Below are 22,466 nucleotides of genomic sequence, written 5' to 3'. Positions count from 1 at the left end.
GGTTGAAGAATTCGTGTACTTGGGCTCACTGGTGACCGCCGATAACGATACCATAGCATAGCATATGTGATTGTACAAATCGTGGGTGGCTATACAATGCTCAATTGAGCAATCTACTGTATATTGTCGCAAATTGGTACTTGGGATTAGTACCTTTTCCTATACAGTAGCAGTTGTATACTAGGGAGTATAATAGGGAGCTCTATTCGACAATATAGAGCGTTTGTCAATAACAGTATATGCTGAAAAAATATTCATCAATTTACTTATGAACCGTCCAAAGGAGGACAAAGTAACCTGGATTTTACAAATGTTTCGCATTATATACAAAACACGTTCAACCGCACACTTATTCACCGAACATTAAAATCAGAACCAAAAACTCGGATTTTACGAATGTTTTAAATACTACCTGAAACACGTCCTATCACGCACCAATTGTTTGCTCACTCGACCGCGCGAACTATCTGCTTACTCTGGTGACCGCCGATAACGATACCAGCAGAGAAATTCGGAGGCGCATAGTGGCTGGAAATCGTACGTACTTTGGACTCCGTAAGACGCTCCGATCGAATAGAGTTCGCCGCCGTACCAAACTGACTATCTACAAAACGCTTATAAGACCGGTAGTTCTCTACGGACACGAGACCTGGACGATGCTCGTGGAGGACCAACGCGCACCGGGAGTTTTTGAAAGGAAAGTGAAGCGTACCATCTATGATGGGGTGCAGATGGCGGACGGTACGTGGAGGAGGCGAATGAACCACGAGTTGCATCAGCTGTTGGGAGAACCATCCATAGTTCACACCGCAAAAATCGGAAGACTGCGGTGGGCCGGGCACGTAGCCCGAATGTCGGACAGTAATCCGGTGAAAATGGTTCTCGACAACGATCCGACGGGAACAAGAAGGCGAGGTGCACAGCGAGCAAGGTGGATCGATCAGGTGGAGGACGATTTGCGGACCCTCCGCAGACTGCGTGGCTGGCGAAGTGCAGCCATGGACCGAGCTGAATGGAGAAGACTTTTATGTGCAGCACAGGCCACTCCGGCCTTAGTCTGATAATAAATAAATAAATTTGAGACAAAACAGTCGCTTATTCGACAGATGAAAACGTAACCTCGCCACTTTAGAACGATGTGTTAAAGGCTTGTGCATAAGGCTTTTTTTATCATAACAAGACATGAAAACGAATTGCTCGTCACCTGGTACAAATGCGAAAAAAGGGGCAGAGAAATATTTCCCCCGCCTACGTTGTAATAAAACGCTTCTTTCTAATACAATTGCAATATAGAATCATGTGTAAAACAAATCAAAATGCTCCATCAGCATTAATGTCCTTACAATTGGAGTTTTTCTAAAGGAATTTATCTTGCAGAATAGGGTAACGGTACCATTATTGGATGTATTAGTAGATCCACAAATAAAAATATTTTTTTTTAAATTGATAATTATGAGAAATTTACTGCTTTTATATCTTACCCAATAGATAAACTAATGAATTTGCTAACAAAAATGAGATAAATGTCATTTAACATCAACAATTACCAAATAATGCTTGCACCACTATGGGTACACTGTTCCTTTAGTGGCAGTAAAAAATAATTTTGGCAGGGCTGTGCAATGTCAGGATGCTCTTTGTACATTCATAGAAAACTTAAAATGATACTCTTTCTATATAGCTAACCATCATTGCACAAAGAGCGTCCAAGACAACCAAATGGAACGACGCTCGTGCTGATGAAGAACATGCGAAAATGTGTATCCCCGCTGCACAAGATATTGTGTTCTATGCTTTGCATTAATTTTCACACGATTAGCTTTATATGTGTGCACGGCCCAATGGCAATACAACTGCAAATTGATGGTGATGAGTATCTTTTCGAAGGCAAGTGAAATGATGGTCCTGTATCGTGCCACTCTTTTATATTTTGGAGAATGATGGAAGAAGCAAATCCGACCATGTCAATAGGCATGTCACAATAAATAGCTTTGTGTTACTATGATGGTTGAGGAGGGTTGTAGGTCATTTGGCCTAAAGTTGTTTGGCCTAATGACGTTTGGCATAAGGCCGTTTGGCCTAATGGTCATTTGGCCTAAAGTCGTTTGGCCTAATGGTTGTTTGGCCTAATGGTTGTTTGGCCTAATGGTCGTTTGGCATAATTTGAAAAACGTAAATTATTCTTTCTAGTAAAATATGTGAAAATGTTCACATTACTATTATTGGTGTACAACAACATTATCCGATAGTCATCGTCAGTCACATACGATATGTACACTCCCGGCCAAAAGTTTGGGTTCGCCCTCTAAAAATATAGGCAAAAGTTTTGGTCATATTTTCGCCGTATTACATCCGATTTCGGGTATTGCTAGCTCGATACAAAGAACTTGAGTAGATCTTACACCGTAGGTATTTTAAACTAACAATTTCCATTTTTTTATGTTCTAAAATATTACATTAAGATACTCATTTGTCTTATTATTATGTTGTAAAAATATGTTGATTTTTCTCTAAATTGAGCCCACAAATTTCGAAATGAAAAGTGATATGGAACCCAATGTTTATCATCTTTGAGGGGCATTGATGATTTACGGCGGAAAATTTTTGTTTTATTTTAAAAATCAAAATGTTTACTCAAGTGCATAGTATGCATTGGCTAAAAGTTTTTTTTTTATTATTATTATTATTATTTTCTTTATTAGGCCCGATGCCCACATAGCGTATTTTCAACGCTGCGTGCACATGGCGTTAAAAGGATGCATGTGTGCATCGGGAAAAAGCGGTGACGCAGCGTCGCCGCACCGATGCACACCTGCGGTTTTTCAACGCCACGTGCACGCAGCGTTGAAAAAACGCTACGTGGACATCGGCCCTTAGGGAGACGGCTGGCGGCCAAAAGTTTAAGTTCATTCACTATATGGCCATAAGTTTGGGTTCACTCTGCTGATAAGCGATTTAATTCAATTTTAGCCGAATATTGCCTGGAGTACAGTTTTTGATGTTTTGTTTGGAAACTCACTTTCTTCAATGTATAATTTGCCTGAAAATAATATTTTGGATAAAGATTTTGATTTTAAAAAATAAAACAACATGTTTCCGCCGAAGAATCATTAATTCCCCTCAAAGATGATTAAAATTGGGTTTCATTTCGAAATAAAATTCTGTGGGCTCAATTTTGAGAAAAATCAACATAGTTTTACAACATAAATAAAAGAAAAATGAATATCAAAAATCACAAAAAGTGAACAATGCTAAAGTATCATAAGAAAACAAAAACCATTCGATTTTGGCAACATAAATGTTCTGAACGTGATGCCAAAATCGATTGGGGTTTGTTTTTTGAGTTTTACAGTTTTGACATTGTATAGGAAACATACAATCTTTACTCTATGGTTGACACCTTCTTTAAAGCATGTGCTTTCCTTTCAAGTTTTATTGCATGTTACTTTGGTATTGCATATGACAAGCATTTTCCAAAAATGTTGATGCCTTCTTTAAAGCATAATCAGTTCTTTCAAGTTATACTGTTTTCATATGTCGACATTGCCAAAACATATCTGATTCATTGTTTTTTATATCTTCCTTTTTATAAATTCCTGGTTTTATTGTATTGTAAAAGTGATTTGCAATATTTTAACGTTAGTTTGCATTTCGCTTTTTGATCACTGCACATGGCTTTATTTTGCACCTACAAAAATAATTTCATATAAACAATATATTTCAATCGTTTACGCCTATATGTACCTATTATGCCAAACGACCATTAGGCCAAACGACCATTAGGCCAATCGTCCATTAGGCCAAACGACCATTAGGCCAAATGACTTTAGGCCAAACGACCTTATGCCAAACGGCATTAGGCCAAACGACTTTAGGCCAAACGTGGCACAATCGTTGAGGAGAGTGTGGAATGCAGAAGAATAAGCGTGTCTATATCAGGGTGTTAAAAGGTGTTGATGGTGATGGTGCACAGCACTGAATTTTGGTTCCCATAGTGGTGCTACCCATTGGTTTCTAATGAGACTCGCCACTATTGGTACAGTTGCACCACTATAGGTGCAAGGGAGTGAATTTTGTTAAGGAAAATCATTGTTTTCAATAGTTTTTCAAGCGAAATCTTAAGATAAGTTGCATTTAACAGGATATTTAAAGCACGACGCATCAACTGAAACCAACGTAAAGTGTATAAATATGATAAATCGCATTAAAACACCACAACCTCCATTATTGGTGCTACCTCCACTAAGGCTACGGTTACCCTATCACCCTTTGAGGAATAATCCATTAATTTCATAACGCAAAAATTGCGAATTTCCACGGAAAAATCTTCATCAACAAACGGAAACACGTTACCAAGAAGAGATTGGGAGGACCTGTAAATGGTTATTTTATGTGCGGATCATTATCAAATGTTTTGATTCTAAAGACCCCTTTTTGTCTCTATCGGAAACGAAGTGTACCGAAAGGCTATATGTTCGCTCCAAAAACAAACATATTTTAGATGACGCGGTGATCCATAGTATTATATACCGATCATCTAAGGTCGGCGAATTGGGGCCCATTTTCTGGCACTTATCTTTATCCAATTTGCTTGCGACTGGTTGCACTTAATGGACCTCCTATCAAGGTTCCCCCTAACACACGTGACCGAAAAATCGCGACGCGATTCTAACGCTTGGCGAATGCGATTCTGTCACCGTTGGAGTGGAAGAGTAACTGGAACATTGCCTACAGCGACCAATAATAAAATCACGGCGACTGGGGGGATTGTTTCCTATTGAAAAATTGATAGATCGGGCAATTGACTCAAAATTTTCATAGCTTTCTGTTTAAAATTGATTATATCAAACTTTGGGTTCAGAAATAATTACCAAAATACTAGTTTTTGTACAAAAAGTGCGTAAATAGTTTAGTTATTATTTTGGTACCTATTCTCAACCAACAAGTTCGATTCGAATGGAAATCCTGTCTCATCATTTCATATTGAAAATTGGCTGGATCGGACTATGGACTCAAAATACTAAAAAAATAAAAATACAAAATACTATTTTCTCTTATACACCAGAAAGTCACTGATACCGTTAGGCGGATTTATCAGGGTTTTCCAAAATAATTTAGGACTACACCACTGTAAATACAATAAAATATAAGTTTTTCGTCATTTAATTGCAGATATGATTTTTTTCTAGTGATTCGATTATCCGGAGGATTCGATTAACCAGAGTGAAAAAAAATCGATACTCTGGATAATCGAGTCCGACCTGTATGGGTCTCCGATGCTTCTATAAAAAGTTCGTTTTTGGAGTGAAATGATAGCCTTTCGGTACAACTTCGTTGTACGAGAATGGCAAAAATATAGGTAAATAACATCATTTTGTACTAAGCTTAATATAATTACAATGCGGCCCTTGATAGTAAACATGCTGGGACCACTGGCTTAAAAGTTCGACGCAGGAATAGAAGGGGTGTCCTGGAGTCTGGAAACTGGAGAAAATTTGAAAGCATTGTGGGAGCAAGTCCACGAGACAGTGAATACAATAACCACAGAGGTACTTGGTGCCGCGCAAGGAAATCAATGGAAAAAATGCTTAGCTGCGGGGATGTGGCACAAATCGAGTTTCAGACATATTAATTAATTTCCACTCCGGGTGGCTTATACCCGGAATATAGGCAATTAACTTTGTTCTGGAATGAGTTATTGCAAATAAGTCAAACTGATTAAGTAATAGGAACCAGCTTTGCACCACTGGTCTCTGGAAACCATCAACCGCGGGTTATTTTAGTTTTCATCTCTAAGCGTAGTCCCACGTTGAACGGTATTATGAATATCAGTCAATAACCAATTCACGTTTCGTTCTGCTCTACTGATCATCTTCCCACAGTGCACAGTTGATGCAATGATGGATGCAAAATAAAACATCATTCAACATCTCTTAATGATTGCAAAATACTTTCAAGGTCAATCGTTTGTTTGCAAACATATTCTAGTTCCACAATCATACACAAGACACCGTTATGTTTACTACAACCCAATGCTTATTAGTATGAGTGTCGTCGGGGCACTTAAAAGTAGAACCTGCACGAATGCGCGCCGGTGCAAAATCGATTTTAACCACGGTATGAGCTACTAATAAACCACAAAACATGAATGAAAGTAAAAGTGAAACTAAGCTTATGTTTGTAGTGCACCATCGACAGGCTAGAGTCAGTTTGGTTTTTGTTGTGCCATTAAGCAGTCTAGATGTAAATTGATGGATAGTTACATAATGTGAACTCAGAAAAGATAAAAAGTTAATAAAATAAATCGAAGAGTTTTTCTACAGTGAACGTGACAAAACAATGAACAATTTAATTAAATTCACATCTCCAATTAGGACATCTTGGAGGCCGTATAGTACCGGAAGTGATAATTTAACTAAGACGGCAAGAGTTGTTATTGCTGGCGCCGGACTGTTAGGCAATTCTGTTGCTTATCACCTTACTGAGAATGGGTGGACAAATGTGGTAGTACTAGATCAGAACGTAATTGGCAGCGGCACGTCCGACTTTGGATCTGGCACAATAGGTTTGTTCAAACCAACACCGGAGCGGAACATAATAAAGGAGAGCCTAAATTTGTACGAAAGTCTACAAAACGCCGGTCATCAAGTTGGCTTGCAAAAATGTGGAGCTATCAATTTAGCTCAAACGCACGACAGAGTTATTGCATTGAAAAGAAGAATCGCGTATAATCTTCCCACAGGTCTTTTCTGTGAATTCATTGATGCAGAGCAGGTTAAGAAACTACACCCTCTAGTAAATGTAGATGATATTCAGGGAGCAGTGTATGTACCGGATGATTGCATTGCTGATCCCGCAAATGTACTCCAAGTGCTTGCGAGTCTCGCAAAGCAGAGCGGAGTAAAATACTTCGAAGGATGCGAAGTAATGCAAGTTAGTAATAAAGAAATATAATTATAAATATAAAGGTAATACAAGTTTTTTTTATTACATGTAGGTTAATACAAAAGGAGGCCGCGTTTACAGTGTCGAAACGGATATTGGAACTATACAATGTGAATACTTCATAAACTGCAGTGGAATGTGGGCACGTGAGCTTGGGTTAAAATGCAAGACACCTGTTTCCATTCCTGCTTACCCAGCGCAACATTTCTATGGATTTACCAATAACTTGAATCTCCCAAAAAATCATCTTCTACCCTGTTTGAGAGACTATGATTCTCATCTCTATGCAAGGCAAATTGAAGGGGAAATGCTAGTCGGTTGGTTTGAAAACGAAGCTAGACCAGCTTTTGATAGTATTAAGGATATCCCGAAAGAGTGGAAAACTCATTTAGATCAAAATATGACAAGTCACTGCTTGCCATTGTGGGAAAAAGCCGTTGATAGAATACCATTATTGGGTAAATTAGATCAACCAAAATTATCTAATAGCCCCGACACTTTCACACCCGATGGTAGATGGATATTCGGCGAAACCGCTGAAGTGAAGAATTATTACGTGGCTTGCGGTATGAACGGTAATCCATTGCAAGGATCCGGTGGCATCGGTAAAGCGTTGGCCGAGTGGATTGTCACAGGAACACCTACCATCGATATGATGCCGTTCAACATACAACGTTTTCTGCAACTACACAACAACCGTCAGTACTTGCAGCAAAGAATTAAAGAAGTTGTTGGCCGCCAGTATGCCATACTTTATCCAAATCAAAGCGAGTACACGTATTCGCGGAAGCTAAGGTGCTCCCCGCTGTACAGTGTTTTGGAGCAGAGAGGAGCAGTGTTCGGAACGAAAATGGCTTATGAGCGAGCATTGTACTTTGATACGGACTATATAAGTAAGTTCTTATTCGCTTTTCTTTCGTATTTGCTGCGAACTTATATCGCCTTCTTCGTTGCATAACCATTTCCGCACAAATGATCATGATTTCACAGTTTACGCAACAATAATTCCAAATACCTACATTTGGAATGATTTTGGGGCAAAGGCATGTCAAAGTTATTTGATCTTCAAAAGAATGCTCTTCATATGCCTCTACGTGAAAACCGCATTTAAATTCCATTCGAACATGAAAATGCAGTTGAAAATGTAAATTGTCGCTGATTTGACCAAATTATTATAAGAAGTTTATAAAAGGTCACCCGATCACCCCTATTGATTTGCGCTTATTCTGCGTCTCGAATAGGAATAGGAGGTATTATACCTATAATAGACAATTGTCACTTCATTCGAAACGCCTCACCTTATACGAGACCCAGAATAAGCATAAATAATTGCATGATTAAAAACGAGAAAAGCAAAACCCAGATTAATCCACCTAGAGGTGACGATGACTTTCTCGATTCAATAATTTGGTTTCGCCTTAGTGTGATACACATATCATAAATAATTGCCTACATTACGGCTCTTGCAAACGCTAAGGCGAATCAACCAACCGTATATGGTTCAACAAACCATTTTCTTCATAACTTTTGAACATAATGACCAATCGTAATTATATTCAATAGTGATCAACTACACGGTTAGGAAAAAGTACCTAATTATTTTTTTTCTCTTGCATATCCCTCCCTCTTCCCTTTATTGTCATCAAATGAGGAGCAAAACTGCTCAACAAGGACAGTAAAATGTGGGAACCCAACGTTAAGTAATCTCATGTTTACAAAAGTTAAGTTAAATTTGCCTAACTTTTGGTTAGTTTCTATCCAAAATTAAGTATATTTTGGCAGAGCATTAGTGATTAATCATAGATTTAATCATGATTAATGAATAATGGGTTATTTAATCATTATTCATTAATCATAATCATACAAAAAAAAACGATTCAATCATTAATCACCAATCGTTAATCATAGATTTTTGCATTTAATCATTAATCACTAATCATATTCATGATTATTTTGAGTTTATTCATTAATCATTAATTTTAATCATTGCATGCATCGCTTTTATTCATTAATCTTTAATCATAATCATACAATTTTAAAGGTAAAAAAAAACGTAATTTGGTCGAACAGTTATTTGATTATTGATCACTATGCAAATCATTTAATTTGATTATTCATTATCATTAATCATTAATCATATAGGTGGTTAATCATTAATCATACACATATTGTGTCAACATTTAATCACGATCAGTAATCATTAATCATACTTCAAACGTTTTATTCATTAATCATAATCGTTAATCATTGTCAAAAATTAAATTAATCATTAATCATAATCATTATTCTTTTTCGATAATGAATTAATCATTAATCATAGAGTTGAATGATTTAATCATAACAAATTTAATCATTCATTGGAAGCTTTATTCATTACCGCTCTGTATTTTGGATCCCATACTAAGCTCTCGATTTGCGTGAAAGTACCTGTTCTCCGTCTAATGCAACTTGATGCGAGAAAATCGGTTAAGAATTACTATATGAAAACTAGCTGATTCGGCAAACTTTACCTCGTCAAAAAATGGTCAACATTCTGATACAATCGAATACAATTCATCGAAAAGATTGTGTTTTGATTTTGAAAGTATTGCAGTTTCACCATAAGACCATATTTTCTTCGACAATCTATATGATAGTAGATAAAAATTGGGCTGTCTGTTTCTGAGTGATGCGCGGTCGTCAAATGCCAACTCTGTTTTATATATACAGATGGTGAAAGTTTTACAATCCTTGCAAATTTTTTTTTTTTTTTTTTTTTTTTTTTTTTCGAGAGTTGACCAGTTGTAGTCTTAATAGACTGGTATCTCGGCTGGGCTCTCCATGTGATACACAATACTAGCAGACGACTCAAGCTATGTTGCTCACTAGGTCACTGCGGCCTGGGTTTGTATTGTGATCATACCGATACATTATTCTTTCTATCTACAGTCTGTCAATTATAAACCGAACAAATAATGGAAGCTCAACATGTACATAGATGTTTTCTGAATAAGTAGTTAACATGTAAATTTAATTATTAGTTACTTGGAGCCGACATTCAATACCTAATAGTAGTCTATTTTGACAACGAGTGGTACTGTTGTCATTTGCAAGTAACAATTTCGAATAAAGATGTAATGATATCATTCTGGTAGGGTAGTTTCAAAATAGATTAATTTAAGTACTATTGTAATAAATGGACACATTGAAGAGCTTCCCTTATTTAAACACGGTTGAGTATCGGATGTTTGTCAATACGTCGTCGAGTTAATTGTATCCTATCAGTCACAGTAATGTCATATGTTAAAGTTTCAGTAGTCTAATAGTGATCATTATACAAAATTTCTGTCCAGTTGTTCCGTAATTGCTTTTTTGGTCAAGTTCTATTCCCTTTTCTAATATTCAAACCTTTATTATTTATTAAAATAATGAGGTCTAAAATTCAGTTATTCAGATTCAGGGTATACAATATTCAATATAATAGTGGATGAACGCATCATATAGTCTATCCTCATTTCCGTAAGTGGTCAAGTTATTAGTCTTGTAGCAATAATAGTGGTACTAGTTATTCTCTATCTTGTGAGTGCAATGGTCTCAATTAACTATTCTAAACATAACTCTGTCTCTTGTCTTTTTGTCCACCGATGGTCATGTATTTATTTTCGTTTTTTATTATTTATTTGATATCATTAAATTTCAGTCATTTATTGTACTATCGGTCATTTATTTTATTATAAGGTAAAGGTCAGCGAATTTGTCTTAATACGAGAAACACTAAGTCATGTTCCCTATATATCCGCTAATTTTTCTAACTAACCTAATAGAAGGAAGAGAGAAACAGTTTTTTTGCGTTGATCCATGCAGCTAGAGAGACTAAAATAAAAAGATTATCGAGAAGATATAATAGATACATTCACTATCTCCAATGCCAAATTAGTAAATCTACAAATTCTACTTTTCACTACTAAAATTCTACTTCAGCTATACGGGTACAAAATGAATTATTGTTAGCTACTACTACAAGTATAAATAGATGTATGCTATTTGGATAAGCGTTTGTTTCAGGGTCTTGTTAGTATTAGAGTTATGTTAGTTAGACCCCTACTCAGCCCTGCCGGCACCTCCAAATTTACTAATAGGCAGTTGTTGTTAGATCGTGCGACACTAACTATTAGTTAACTTGGAGGCATGGTACCTCAAGTGTTTGGTATGGAAACATCCACAAATTACGTAACGCTTAGAGGGGGGAGGGGGGGTTGAGGTAAGTGTGACGATCCATACAAAATTTTCGGAAGCTTCATACAAAAAGTGTGACATAGGGGGGAGGGGGGGTTGAAAAAGTCCAATTTTAGCGTTACGTAATTAATGGATCTTCCCTATAACTGTTGACCTTATTTAAGTAAGATGTGATAAAAGTTTCTCTACGGAGCTTATTTTCAAACCATTACCATTAAAATAACGATATTCTTGTGAAGGAGATATAAAAAAATGGAAAAATATCTTAATTTTTTTAATTTAGTGTTGGACTTAACCTTTGTTTGAAAAAAGCACTCTATTAAACAACAAAAATAAAAATAAAATAAAAATCTTTTTAAGACACTTGAAATATCAACGTCAAGCCCCTTATCCATGGACAGGGAAGTTTTACAATCCTTGCAAATTGTACAAAAACCATTTCATCGAACAGATTGAGTTTTGATTCGAAAGTATTCCAGTTCGACGAGGTGAGTCGATTGGTATATAACGTCATGGGTATCCGAGACTTAACTTGTAACTGTAACTTTGTACACCAATGACCGATTGAGTTGAAATTTAGGCGGTAAACTACAAATATGTTGAAATTTTCATACAAAAAAAGTATCAAATTTTTCGAACCACTCGTTTAAAAATTAAACACTAGGTCAAACTGTTTGAAATAATAGCAGTTTTTATTTTTTATATACTGGCCAACTCAAATGTCATATAAACCTTAATACAAGTCGATGACATTTCAATCAATTGTTTTTCAGATATTTTCAAAACAAAAACTCCTATTATTTTAAACATTTTGACCTAGTGTGTAATACTTAGTATATTTGAAGTTCACCGCCAAAATTTCAGTTCAATCGGTCATTGGTGTACAAAGTTACAGCTTGTCAAAGTTGGCCATTTTGAAAGAAAATCGGCCTCCACTGCTATAATTTTAAACACAGGTGTATAGTGTATATACTTTCCCGATAACTCTTCCTTACAAGTTTGATTTCAAAGCATAAAGTCCAGTATCGATTTAAAAAGTAGAAAGATAACGGAATTTTGCTCAAGGGTTTGTTCAAATGTTACGTAACGCAATAGATGGTGGGGATTGTTTTTTTTTGTCACGAGTTGTTCGCAAAATATGGGTGTGGTGGTTTTTCGATATATTTACACGCGTAAGACGGTCGAGAAAATTATTTATTTTTTTTGTAAAATGTTTATTATTAAAAAAAAACCAGATTATTCCACCTAGCGGTGATAGAGCCTTTCTCGTGTGTTATAAAAATTTTGACCATAACTTTTGAGCCTATGGGGAGGTTCCTTCATCAGTGCTGCCACCTGGAAAAAATTAGAGAAAAAGTAGAACCATGGAAATTTGACATGGCATGATATAAAAAATGAGAATTAAAATGTCTCTCGAACGTTATTATATAAAAATCGAGATATCATTGCCTATTTTGTGTGCTTTTAAAATTCTAACCCCGTAAACCAAGATTTTTTTGAGAAACGTCCTTAATTTTTGTTTTATAACAAAAATATACCGTGGACCCCCGGTAATATGACCGTTTTTAATCTGAACACTTTTTAATTTGAACCCCGTTGGTTTGAACATCGTTCAAATTAAAAATGGTTCAAACGTCATTTACCACGTGGAATCGAGAGAAGAAAAATGGAACATCGTGAAATGGAACGCAGAATCAAAACAAACAAGCAAAGAGAGCAGCCAGAAACCAGTTTTTCTGATGCTTATAGAGTAACCAGAAGTTCAAATTAAAAATGAACCCCGTTAATTTGAATGAGGTACCGTTCAAATTATCGGGGGTCCACGGTACTTCAATGCCTATACCACACCGTGGGAAATTTCAATGATTCTACTTTTTCTCTCGATGACAGCTGATGGTCTTCTCTTCCCCTATAGTCCGATTGGGCCAATTTTCAATACGAATTATTGGGAATCGAATGCAACTTGTTGCGAGCAAATCGGTTAAGGATATGTGCCTAATAAATCGAATCCTATATTCAATGCGATCCGGCCAATATTCAATGCGAAACAATGGGGCAGGATTCCGCGTCGAATGAAACTTGTTGCGAGCAAAAGCTAAGAGTGAGTGCCTAAAAAGTGAGTGAGAGTTTTTCTGGTAAAAATATATATTTTGGCCATAACTCCGAAGCCCATAGTCCGATCGGGCCAATTTTCAATACGAAACAATGGGACAAGATTTCGCGTCGTATCAATTAAGAATTTCAACATTCGACTAAATTTTTTTTTTCTATTATCTTTTCTATTCTCATCCTTGGATTCGGTCAAGTCAAAAGATCAAATCTTCAAAAATCGTATGGCAATCGATGAACCAAGACGTTTCTAAGTTCGTTCGATCCTGCAATAGATGTCAGCGCTTCAAAGCAACCGCCACTGGAGAGATAGCCCTGGGAGAGCTTGGTACTCCTCAAGGACGGTTTAACAACGTTAACATAGATTTAGTTGGTTCTCTACCAAGGGTCATCGACATCTATTCACAATGGTTGACAGATTCAGCCGTGCCATTACCGGATATGCTGGGGGAAACGCTGGCAAACGCTTTTTTATGCTACTTGGGTATCTCGCTTCGGTGTTCCCGAAATAATAATCATGTGACCAAGGTTCGAACCCTAACTCTTCTTTGAACTGCTCAAATGACTCGAAACGGTTCGAACTGGAACCACTGCTTACCACTCTCAAACAAATGGATTAGAAGAACGCTTTCACCGCAGTCTAAAGTCTGCAGTTATGTGCGTGGATCCGATACACTGGAGTGGGAAACTTCAATTGATTTTGCTCGGCCGCGACTATGCGAACTGCTCTGTAGTTAAAATAGTGTATGGACAATATTTTCGGGTTCCAGGCGAATTTTTCGAAAATGCCACTACTGAAACAATCATGAGAATGAGAATGAGAATCATGCTTGGCAGCGTGTGTTTCTATCCAGTAAGATTAGATCGTACAAAAGGAGTTTAGAGTCGACAACGTGAAAAAAAAAACAGACATTCTTTGATACAGGTACCTAAGTTACGCCTTCGGGCCATCGAGTAAGATTCGCGAAGTCGAAGCAAATTCTGCTCTTCCCTCCTATGGGGAACCCCATTGCTATCTGTCGGAGTTTGAGTGAAACATGGCCGCCATCTCCTGCTCTCTGTTGCTCTACTGTAAAAACCCATGAGGAACTGTCATTGGTTGTGTGAAGAATTTTGCTTTGACTTTGCGAATTTCTGGCATAACTAGTAGGGGGTAGTATGGTGGCAACCCTGCAATCGTAAATAAAGAGAGAGAGAGAAATATCAGTAGTGTAGTGCTGTCCAATGAGCAGCTCGAAGTAGTTCCCGTCCTGCTCGTTATTTTTTGTCAACGACTGGAAATGACTCATGAGAAGGATGGGAATCATGAGCTGCTCATTGGATATCATTAGTAGAGCATCATACCGCGAAATAAAGTAATTGTTTTGTATTTTCGAATTTATGCCAATCGCATTAACTAGTGTGCTATGAAAGCCTTTTAAAAAAGTCTTATAAGAAAAAAAAATATAATGAAGTGTTATTCAATTATGTTACTAATAACCCTATATTTTATTTTCAGGAGGTAAACCATTGCCAACAATGCCAAACGGAAGTTTTTACAAGCCAAAATTTTTCAACTTCATGGAAAAAGAATACATTGCATGTGCGCAACACGTTGGCATTATAGACATCTCATCATTTTCAAAAATTGAAATCAGAGTAAGTATTCGCTTACAACTGCGTCTCTCACTCATATCTAACACATTTGTTTTATTATGGATTAAGCCTGGAGTCCATAAAGAAGGTGGCAGAAACAATGTTCTGGATTATTTGCAAAAAATGTGTGCCAATGATGTTGATATTGAAATATCTCACATTGTGCACACGGGCATGCTTAACGAGAGAGGAGGCTACGAGAACGATTGCATGTTGATTCGACAAAGGGAGGATCATTTCTTCATGATATCGCCATCTTCCCAACAGACCAGAATATACGAATGGATGTCTCGAAACTTGCCAAAGGACGCCAGTGTTGAACTAAACGACGTCACATCTATGTACACCGTACTCAACGTTGTTGGACCCAAATCTACACAGTTGATGAGTGAATTGTCCAATTCCAATGTTAAATTGCAACCCTTTACCTATCGGAAGCTGAATGTCGGCTATGCTAGTGATGTACTGATCATGACGTTTACACATACGGGAATGCCTGGCTATTGCTTGTTTGTTCCTTCCGAGTATGCATTGCATGTTTACGATCGTCTGATGGCTGTAGGGCGGGACTACGGTGTTCGTGACGTTGGAACGCTAACCCAAAGATTTCTACGAATTGACAAATTTATACCATTCTGGGGTGATGAACTAACGAGCATGACTACTCCGTTTGAAGCTGGCGTCTTCTACTCGGTACGACTAGACGTAAGTAACTGTGTGTGAACTTTGTGTGGCTGAGTGATAATCATTTACAGATCTCACAATTAAAGAAAAAAGAAAACTTTCTTGGAAGAGCGGCGCTTGAACGACAGAAGCAAGATGGCCTGACAAAACGGCTTGTACTGTTCCACGTGGAGGATATCGATATCGATAAGGATGTATGGCCATGGGGTGGCGAGCCGATTTATAGGAACAACGAATTTTGTGGAACTGTTACTTCGGCAGGGTATGAGTGCACATTTTTTACTAACGAATGATGAGTGCAGTTGAGTAATAAGCATGTTTGTAGATTACGAGTTAAACGTAGAATCAATAACTCAGTTTTTTTACTTATATTACGTGTAATACAAATAGTGGTACATTCTGTGGTTTGGTTTTCTGGGCAATAGTAAAGAACCAATACAGTACAGTATTGATTCTTTACTATTCCCCAGAAAACCAAACCATAGAATGTACCACTTATCAGAAAACCATTTACTAGAAATCACCGTTACCGAGAAAATAATAGCTGCTTATTTCAAAGCACGTGTTTGCCTTGAATTAGGAAACAAATAGGGATCCAAACATTTGCCAAAAGGCAAATAAGTAGATGATTCCTTCTTTTGAAAAGCGCATTATTCCGGAATAAGGCAAATGATTATAAAAATTCCTTCTTGTTACCCATTAGTCCACAATAAGGCAACCAAGCATTTGCCTGGAAAAGGAAAATGAGTAAATGATTATTTCTTGAAAATATATAATAAGGTAAAAGGATAGTTGGCTCCTTCTTATGAAGTTCGAAATTACTTGAAAAAGGCAAATGAGGAGTACATTCTCTTAATGTACACTGACAAAAATCCAATCATATCCATTATGTGTCGCACACATAAATTTTGACTATAGAATTTCCCACATAACGGCTATGTGAATTTGCATAGCATATATGTGGAAACACACTTAACCGTTATTAACTAATAACCTTTATGTGGATTCTCCCATAGCGGGTGGTTATTAACGCACACATAAAATTTATTTGTAAATTTCTTTAGATTTTTGCCAATAAAAATGTGTGGATTTTTATTCGTGTATGTATTTTCCCGGAATCAGGCGACAGTGTAGATGACGCCTTCTTTCAAATCACACATTTCGGGACTGATTTGCGATTTGGGCGTAACTTATTTTGTAAACAAACATTGCTTCATGGATTCCGGAGAATGCAAGCGTTTTCATCCCAAACTAATTCCCTTATCTGGTAGAGGAAAGCTTAATCTGTCGGATCCATACCGTGGTTTCCTCATGAAATGCTTGTTTTAGCAGGAATTCGCCTTCCAATGTTTGTTTACAAAATAAGTTACGCCCAAACCGCAAAGCGGTCCCGATTTATCCGGATTAAGGCACACGAGTAGACGAAGCACGAAGTCTTCTTTTAAAACATGCATTTGCCCGGAATATTCCTATATATATTTTTATTTCATTTTGAGTCATTAAAGTAGAAGTCTACTCTGGTCCTGGTCTCTCTTCAAATGTCGAATAAATAAATAAAGTAGAAGTCTATTTTTCTGTCAATCAAAAAATGCCGGGGCAAGATGGGTCGAACAGCGGGGCAAGATGGGTCACCTTTAAAATCTGCAAGTAATATTGTTTTTATTCACAATATTAAATTACACACAGATAGATGAATTTAATGCCAATGATGTTATTGAATAAAAAAGGATTTTAAAGCCTCGGATTAAGAAATGGCACTACATTTAAAAATGTCTGTAATTTCTTATGAAAACCAGCCGTCCGAGTATTGCTTTTTTAAAGACAAAAAATATAGATTTTTAATTAACAAATTAACATCATTATGCTCAAAAGTAACCTAAAAATAAATAATCAGCAATGAAAATATGTTTTGAATACGAACTATGTCCTTTAGTATGTGCTGACCCATCTTGCCCCATTTGCTAGTTCGTGTTAGAATGTCTAATTTTCGATCTAATTTATTTATTTTAATGCAGTTAGTACAGCATCGCCTACATTACTTATAATACTTTCACTATATTACCAAAAATGTTTTAATTTTAGATTGCTCGACGAGATTACACGTTTTATAGAAAATGTGTTTCGCATAAGAAACAATGCTGAAAAATAATTTACCTTGTTATACTCTACCAAAATGAAATTTTATCATCAAATCGAAAGACAATAAAAGTAGAACCAATTTATTCCTTCTACAAAGTCATAATCTCCACATTAAAATGCATACGATGCTTAAAAACGGCCCTGGCCCATCTTACCCCGTGACCCATCTTGCCCCGCCTAACCCTACCATTCTATTTATGTCTCTGGTAAGTTTGGTTATACCAATCAGATAGAAGTCATCGTTCATATCATTCATTTTCAACGGTGTGAATGGAATTAGGTCCAGTTATTCACTGATTGAAATATGTTACTATTGTTCTATTGTATCTTTCTTCATTGAAAGGAAACAAGTTCTGGGAAATGGTTTTCTGGAGTATGTTTTTCAGGGAAATGTTTTAGAATCATTTTCATTAAATGTTGAATATACGGGTCTAATTCACCAAATGTTGGACCAATAAAAATCCCGTCTATTGTTGAAAAACGCCGTTTGTTAGATACATATTTCAAGCTCTATCTGGTAAAAGGGCCAATGTCGCAAAAGAGAATTACCTTCATCGACGTCGTCTCCTTTAAACAAAAGAAGAAGATTTATTAGCGGCTTATCACCTTAGAATGCAAGCTTTCATTGTTTTCTATCGTTCTAATGTAACGTAGTGCAAACAATTATGACTTTTATTTAAACCTTTCCCGCCCACGATTTTTAACAGAGATTTTAATAAGAAAAAATCATCTTTGAGAAAAATGCTAGAACAAAAGTTTTTTGGCATAGCTAAAATTAGTGGAAAACAAAAATAGTAAAAAAAAAATATAAGTAAATCAATAGTTAACTGCTTGTTTTCAATAGTTTAACTATTTGTACTCAAAATTGATTATATTTGCAGTTTAATGGAACAATAAACTGCCGTGAATAGCATATTTGTCCCATATAAATAGGAAACCCAGCAAAGATGGGACAGATATGCGATTCACGGCTGTAAAGGTGTGCCAAATATTTTTATTTTGTCGCAATTAAGAGTTTATTTTTTTTTTGTCTCGGTTAATAGCAAATTTTGGTTTTGTCTCATTTGAGAGCTTTGTTTTGTCACGTGTACGGAGGAACAGGCCGTTTTACCTCGTATGGAAGCAGACTACCTCATTATTTTCTTTTTGTTGTTGAAACAATTCGATGAATTTAGAAGGTGTAAAATTTGATGATACTCTACAGACACCTTGGGCGGAAAAGGGTTAAAAGAGGGGGTATCAGAATTTTCTCTTGCGATATTCGCTCTTATTACAGATAGAGTTTGATAACTAAGACAAAGTGTCTTGCAAATTATTAAAAAATCATTTTAATGCAAACATCTTGTTCTATATTAAAGTAATAGCCATAAAATACGATAACTTGGGTAGGCCTTGTTAGGCATAATGGACGTTAGGCATACAATGCACCAAAGAATGATTGTACGACAATTCTCAGAAAACTAATTCCACATATGGAACAATTCCCCAAGAGTCAAATATTAGTAGCATGTTAGTTGCAGTTAAGAGATGATCCGAAAGCTTAGTAGCAAAAGGCACAAGTGTGTGTGGTCCCTTTTGTGACTGGCCATTTCAAACAGGTTATACAGATAGTAACTTGCTGCCAAGTGTTGTCAAGTCGTGAAGCGTATTTATAGCATCATATAGCCGATTTCGGACAAATGTAATTTTTGAGGATGTTATTCAGGGGGAAATGTTATTTGTGATGGTAAATGATGCCTTCGATGAAATGTTACTTTCGGAAAAATGTCATTTTTAAGGAAATGACAGTTTTCGGGATTTTTGTTTCGATCTAATGTTATTTCACTATGTCTAACGTCCATTATGGATACCGTAAATTATGCATAATGCCCGTTATGGCTAACATACATTATGCCCAACGTTTGCTACCCAGCACTGACTTCTGGAATGATTCAAAAGTATTCATTCAGGCCGGAACGAGCTTCGGTAAGGTAACTTATAAATATACATTAAAGTTTTTTTATGCGGTACCGAAGTAAAAAAACGCGTTATTTAAAAAACGACTTAAAACCGCACTATTTAAATAAACGACATAAAAAAACGAATGAGGGACTTACAAAATTTTACATGTTGATGCCTAGCCTACCGGGGACTTATATTGCATGGGTAGTTATAATGGACGGGATTTCTACCATTTTGTTCGCTAGGTGCTGTTCGTAGTTCATAGTACGCTAATATGGATCGTGATATGGTATATGATCCTTGTGATATGAAACCAGGAATGTGTTCCGATTCCGACCTCACTCATTCAAAAATTTCCTGAAGTAAGGCCTTTAGATCTGCACGCGTAACCAAAGATCTATCCGCCTGTTTTAAATATGGCACATGCTCTTTATGCCTCATAGAATAGGATGTAATCAAAGCTTAAATTTTTGGTCATCCAAGAAATTTCCGAAGTAAGGCCTTTAAAATTAATCCTCCTGTTTATTATAACTACCAATTTAAAATTTAAGTTCCCAGTAGGTTAGGCACCAAGGGAACGTTTTTCTATTTTTAAGTTACGCAATCAATGGATCTTTCACAACATATAAAATTTTCTAAGTCACCCAATAGGTTTTTTTTTAATAGCGCGGTATTTTTACGTCGTGTTTTTTTTAAACAACGTTGTTTGTTTTACGTCGTTTTTTACGAGGTACAAGGAGCGACGTAAAAAAAATCTTTAGTGTATACCTAATATATTTATATTATATATCCCTGTCCCGTGTAAACATGCAACCCACCTATACCTAATATTGTTCTGAAAACGTAAAATTGTGGTAATAAAACTAATAGGTGGCGAGAGAACGATTAGGTGGCTAATTTGTTATGTTTTTTTCCAGCTATGGGTTTGCATCACAAAAATTAGTGTGCCTCGGATACATCAGTCGACCATTGAGCGATGATTCTAGAATTTTAACCAATGAATTCATTATGGACAAAAGCGCCGTATATCATATCGACATCGCGGGAGGAAAGTTCCGGCTCACGCAACATATTCATCCGAAGGCAACTACCAATAAATCCATGGAGGAAAGTGATCTGCCGAAAACATATCGGCCGACGGTGGTGAAATTCAAGAAACAGTTTCAGGTCTGAAACACCAATTAGCATTGAAAGAATGTCTAGTCTGTGTAGTATTAGTCTGTCAATATTATCCGGATGTTCGGATTGTTGAAGACAATAAATTGCCATATAATTAGGAATGGTACTTACCATTAGTGTATCTACAACTTATTCGTGTCAATATTGCTGCGAATTCTATCATACTTTAATAGTTTATCGATGTCCACCGAAGGATATTTTGCCGCAATTGCCGCTCGATCCATATTTGGAAACCTTTTTAAGAGACCAATAACTTCGTTGCGGTCTCGATTTCTCTGTTTCCTTTTAACATTGTACAGCTTCTCCCGATACATCCGTAGGAATTTCTGCACTGCCACGCCCTGGTAGCCGAATTTTCGTGTTTCATTCCATTTTCGGTTGGCAAACTTCGGAATCACGTGCTCGGACATACGGTAAAAGTACCTCAAACCAAGCTGATTCGTCACTAGTTTGCCTGGACGTTCGCCAGTTTGACCCGTCTCGAGTTCATGATACGCCTTGTTTCTCTCTCTAACGACATCCTCCAAATTTTTCATCGACTCATTCACCTGTAATTCATTATTCAAATGAAACAATATAAAATCATTTATTAGGGTGATGCTCTAAGAAGCATTAACAATTATATAGGGCAATATACAAATTACGTAAGATATTAGGGTAACGATGGTATTTTGGACATTAGAATATATTTTGGACTGAGAACTCAAGAATAGTTGGAGTACCGTTCATGTTCTGGTATCACTGCGATTTGATAAAAATAGTTTCATTATGTCTCAAGTAGCATTGCCAACTTCAAATTAGTATTGAGGCCCCGTAAAACGCTTTGTTGTTTATGTAGATCATCAATATCTAAACTCAAGGAAGGTTTGGAAGCCCTGGAAGATCTAAAAAAATACCCCATATTTCTACTTTTTCATGGTTTGCATAGGTTTTTGAAGCAGAATGTCCAAAATTTATGTTGAAATACGACGAAAAAAAAAATCCGTATTGAATCGGTTAATGAACACTAAGCTGCGAGGCGGTCTGTCCCAATGTGGGGATGTTATGCCAATAAGAAAAAGAAGATGTGCCCAAAAGTAAGGATATAGATTACTATATCTACCCGTTAGTAACGTCAGATATACGAAACGTGCAGAATTAAGAGAGTATTAGCCGTGATCGGTGAAAACTGATATGGAAAGGGGAGTGAAATCACGCGGTTATTGATTGATTGTGGGAACAAAAAGTGTCTGAGAATTGAGCACAAATCAATAGTAAGCTCTATCTGGAATAAGGGCGAATGTCGCAAGAGAGGATTCTCTTCGTCGACTTCCCCTCTTTTGAATAAAAGTGACAAGAAGCGGATTTCTTGGTGGTTTATCACCTCAGAAAGATAGAAAATAAAGCGAATTTGCATTCTGAGGTGATAAACTGCGAAGAAATCCCCCGCTTGTCACTTTTATTCAAAAGAGGGGAAGTCGATGAAGAGAATTCTCTCTTGCGACATTCGCCCTTTTACCAGATAGAGCTTGTTTAACTATTAAAGTATTAAAAAGCAGAAAGCAGGCTTGCCATAAAATCTCGCTTAACTTTTCAAAAGGTCCTAAGTAACATTTTAATTTGAGTGCTGGAATCAAAAG

The 22,466-nt window shown here is 36.6% G+C and overlaps 2 protein-coding genes across 7 annotated transcripts in view; one reads left to right on the top strand and one right to left on the bottom strand.

The window, feature by feature from the left end:
* LOC134225757 (large ribosomal subunit protein uL29m) overlaps nucleotides 1-22,466 on the bottom strand; it is a 38,868-nt gene that overhangs the window by 12,084 nt on the left and 4,318 nt on the right. The window contains exons 3-4 of one of the 4 annotated variants that reach the window (XM_062706108.1): nucleotides 20,959-21,395; nucleotides 12,423-14,439 (exon numbers count right to left, since the gene is read on the bottom strand). In XM_062706108.1, the coding sequence (XP_062562092.1) occupies nucleotides 20,970-21,395 (426 nt within the window). In that variant the 3' untranslated portion in view covers nucleotides 12,423-14,439; nucleotides 20,959-20,969. Of the gene's footprint in view, nucleotides 1-12,422; nucleotides 14,440-20,648; nucleotides 20,838-20,958; nucleotides 21,396-22,466 lie in introns of those variants that run through there. The other 3 variants (XM_062706109.1, XM_062706107.1, XM_062706106.1) reach the window with 3 other exon arrangements.
* Nucleotides 6,050-20,968, top strand: LOC134225752 (pyruvate dehydrogenase phosphatase regulatory subunit, mitochondrial-like). Of its 3 annotated transcripts, none has more exons than XM_062706097.1 (6): nucleotides 6,050-6,933; nucleotides 6,998-7,838; nucleotides 14,768-14,907; nucleotides 14,974-15,609; nucleotides 15,660-15,850; nucleotides 20,586-20,968. In XM_062706097.1, exons 1-6 carry the CDS (start codon nucleotides 6,340-6,342, stop codon nucleotides 20,839-20,841), a joined length of 2,658 nt encoding a protein of 885 aa, XP_062562081.1. In that variant the 5' UTR covers nucleotides 6,050-6,339; the 3' UTR covers nucleotides 20,842-20,968. The 3 variants fall into 3 exon arrangements, with proteins under 3 accessions (XP_062562081.1, XP_062562082.1, XP_062562083.1); XM_062706098.1 differs by having other exon boundaries at nucleotides 6,052-6,933; nucleotides 14,974-15,597; XM_062706099.1 differs by having other exon boundaries at nucleotides 6,054-6,933; nucleotides 15,675-15,850.

Source organism: Armigeres subalbatus, chromosome 3 (assembly GCF_024139115.2).
Source record: "Armigeres subalbatus isolate Guangzhou_Male chromosome 3, GZ_Asu_2, whole genome shotgun sequence".
NCBI lineage: Eukaryota > Metazoa > Arthropoda > Insecta > Diptera > Culicidae > Armigeres > Armigeres subalbatus.
Note: the sequence above shows the minus strand (reverse complement) of the source record. Positions and strands in the feature narration are given on the sequence as shown.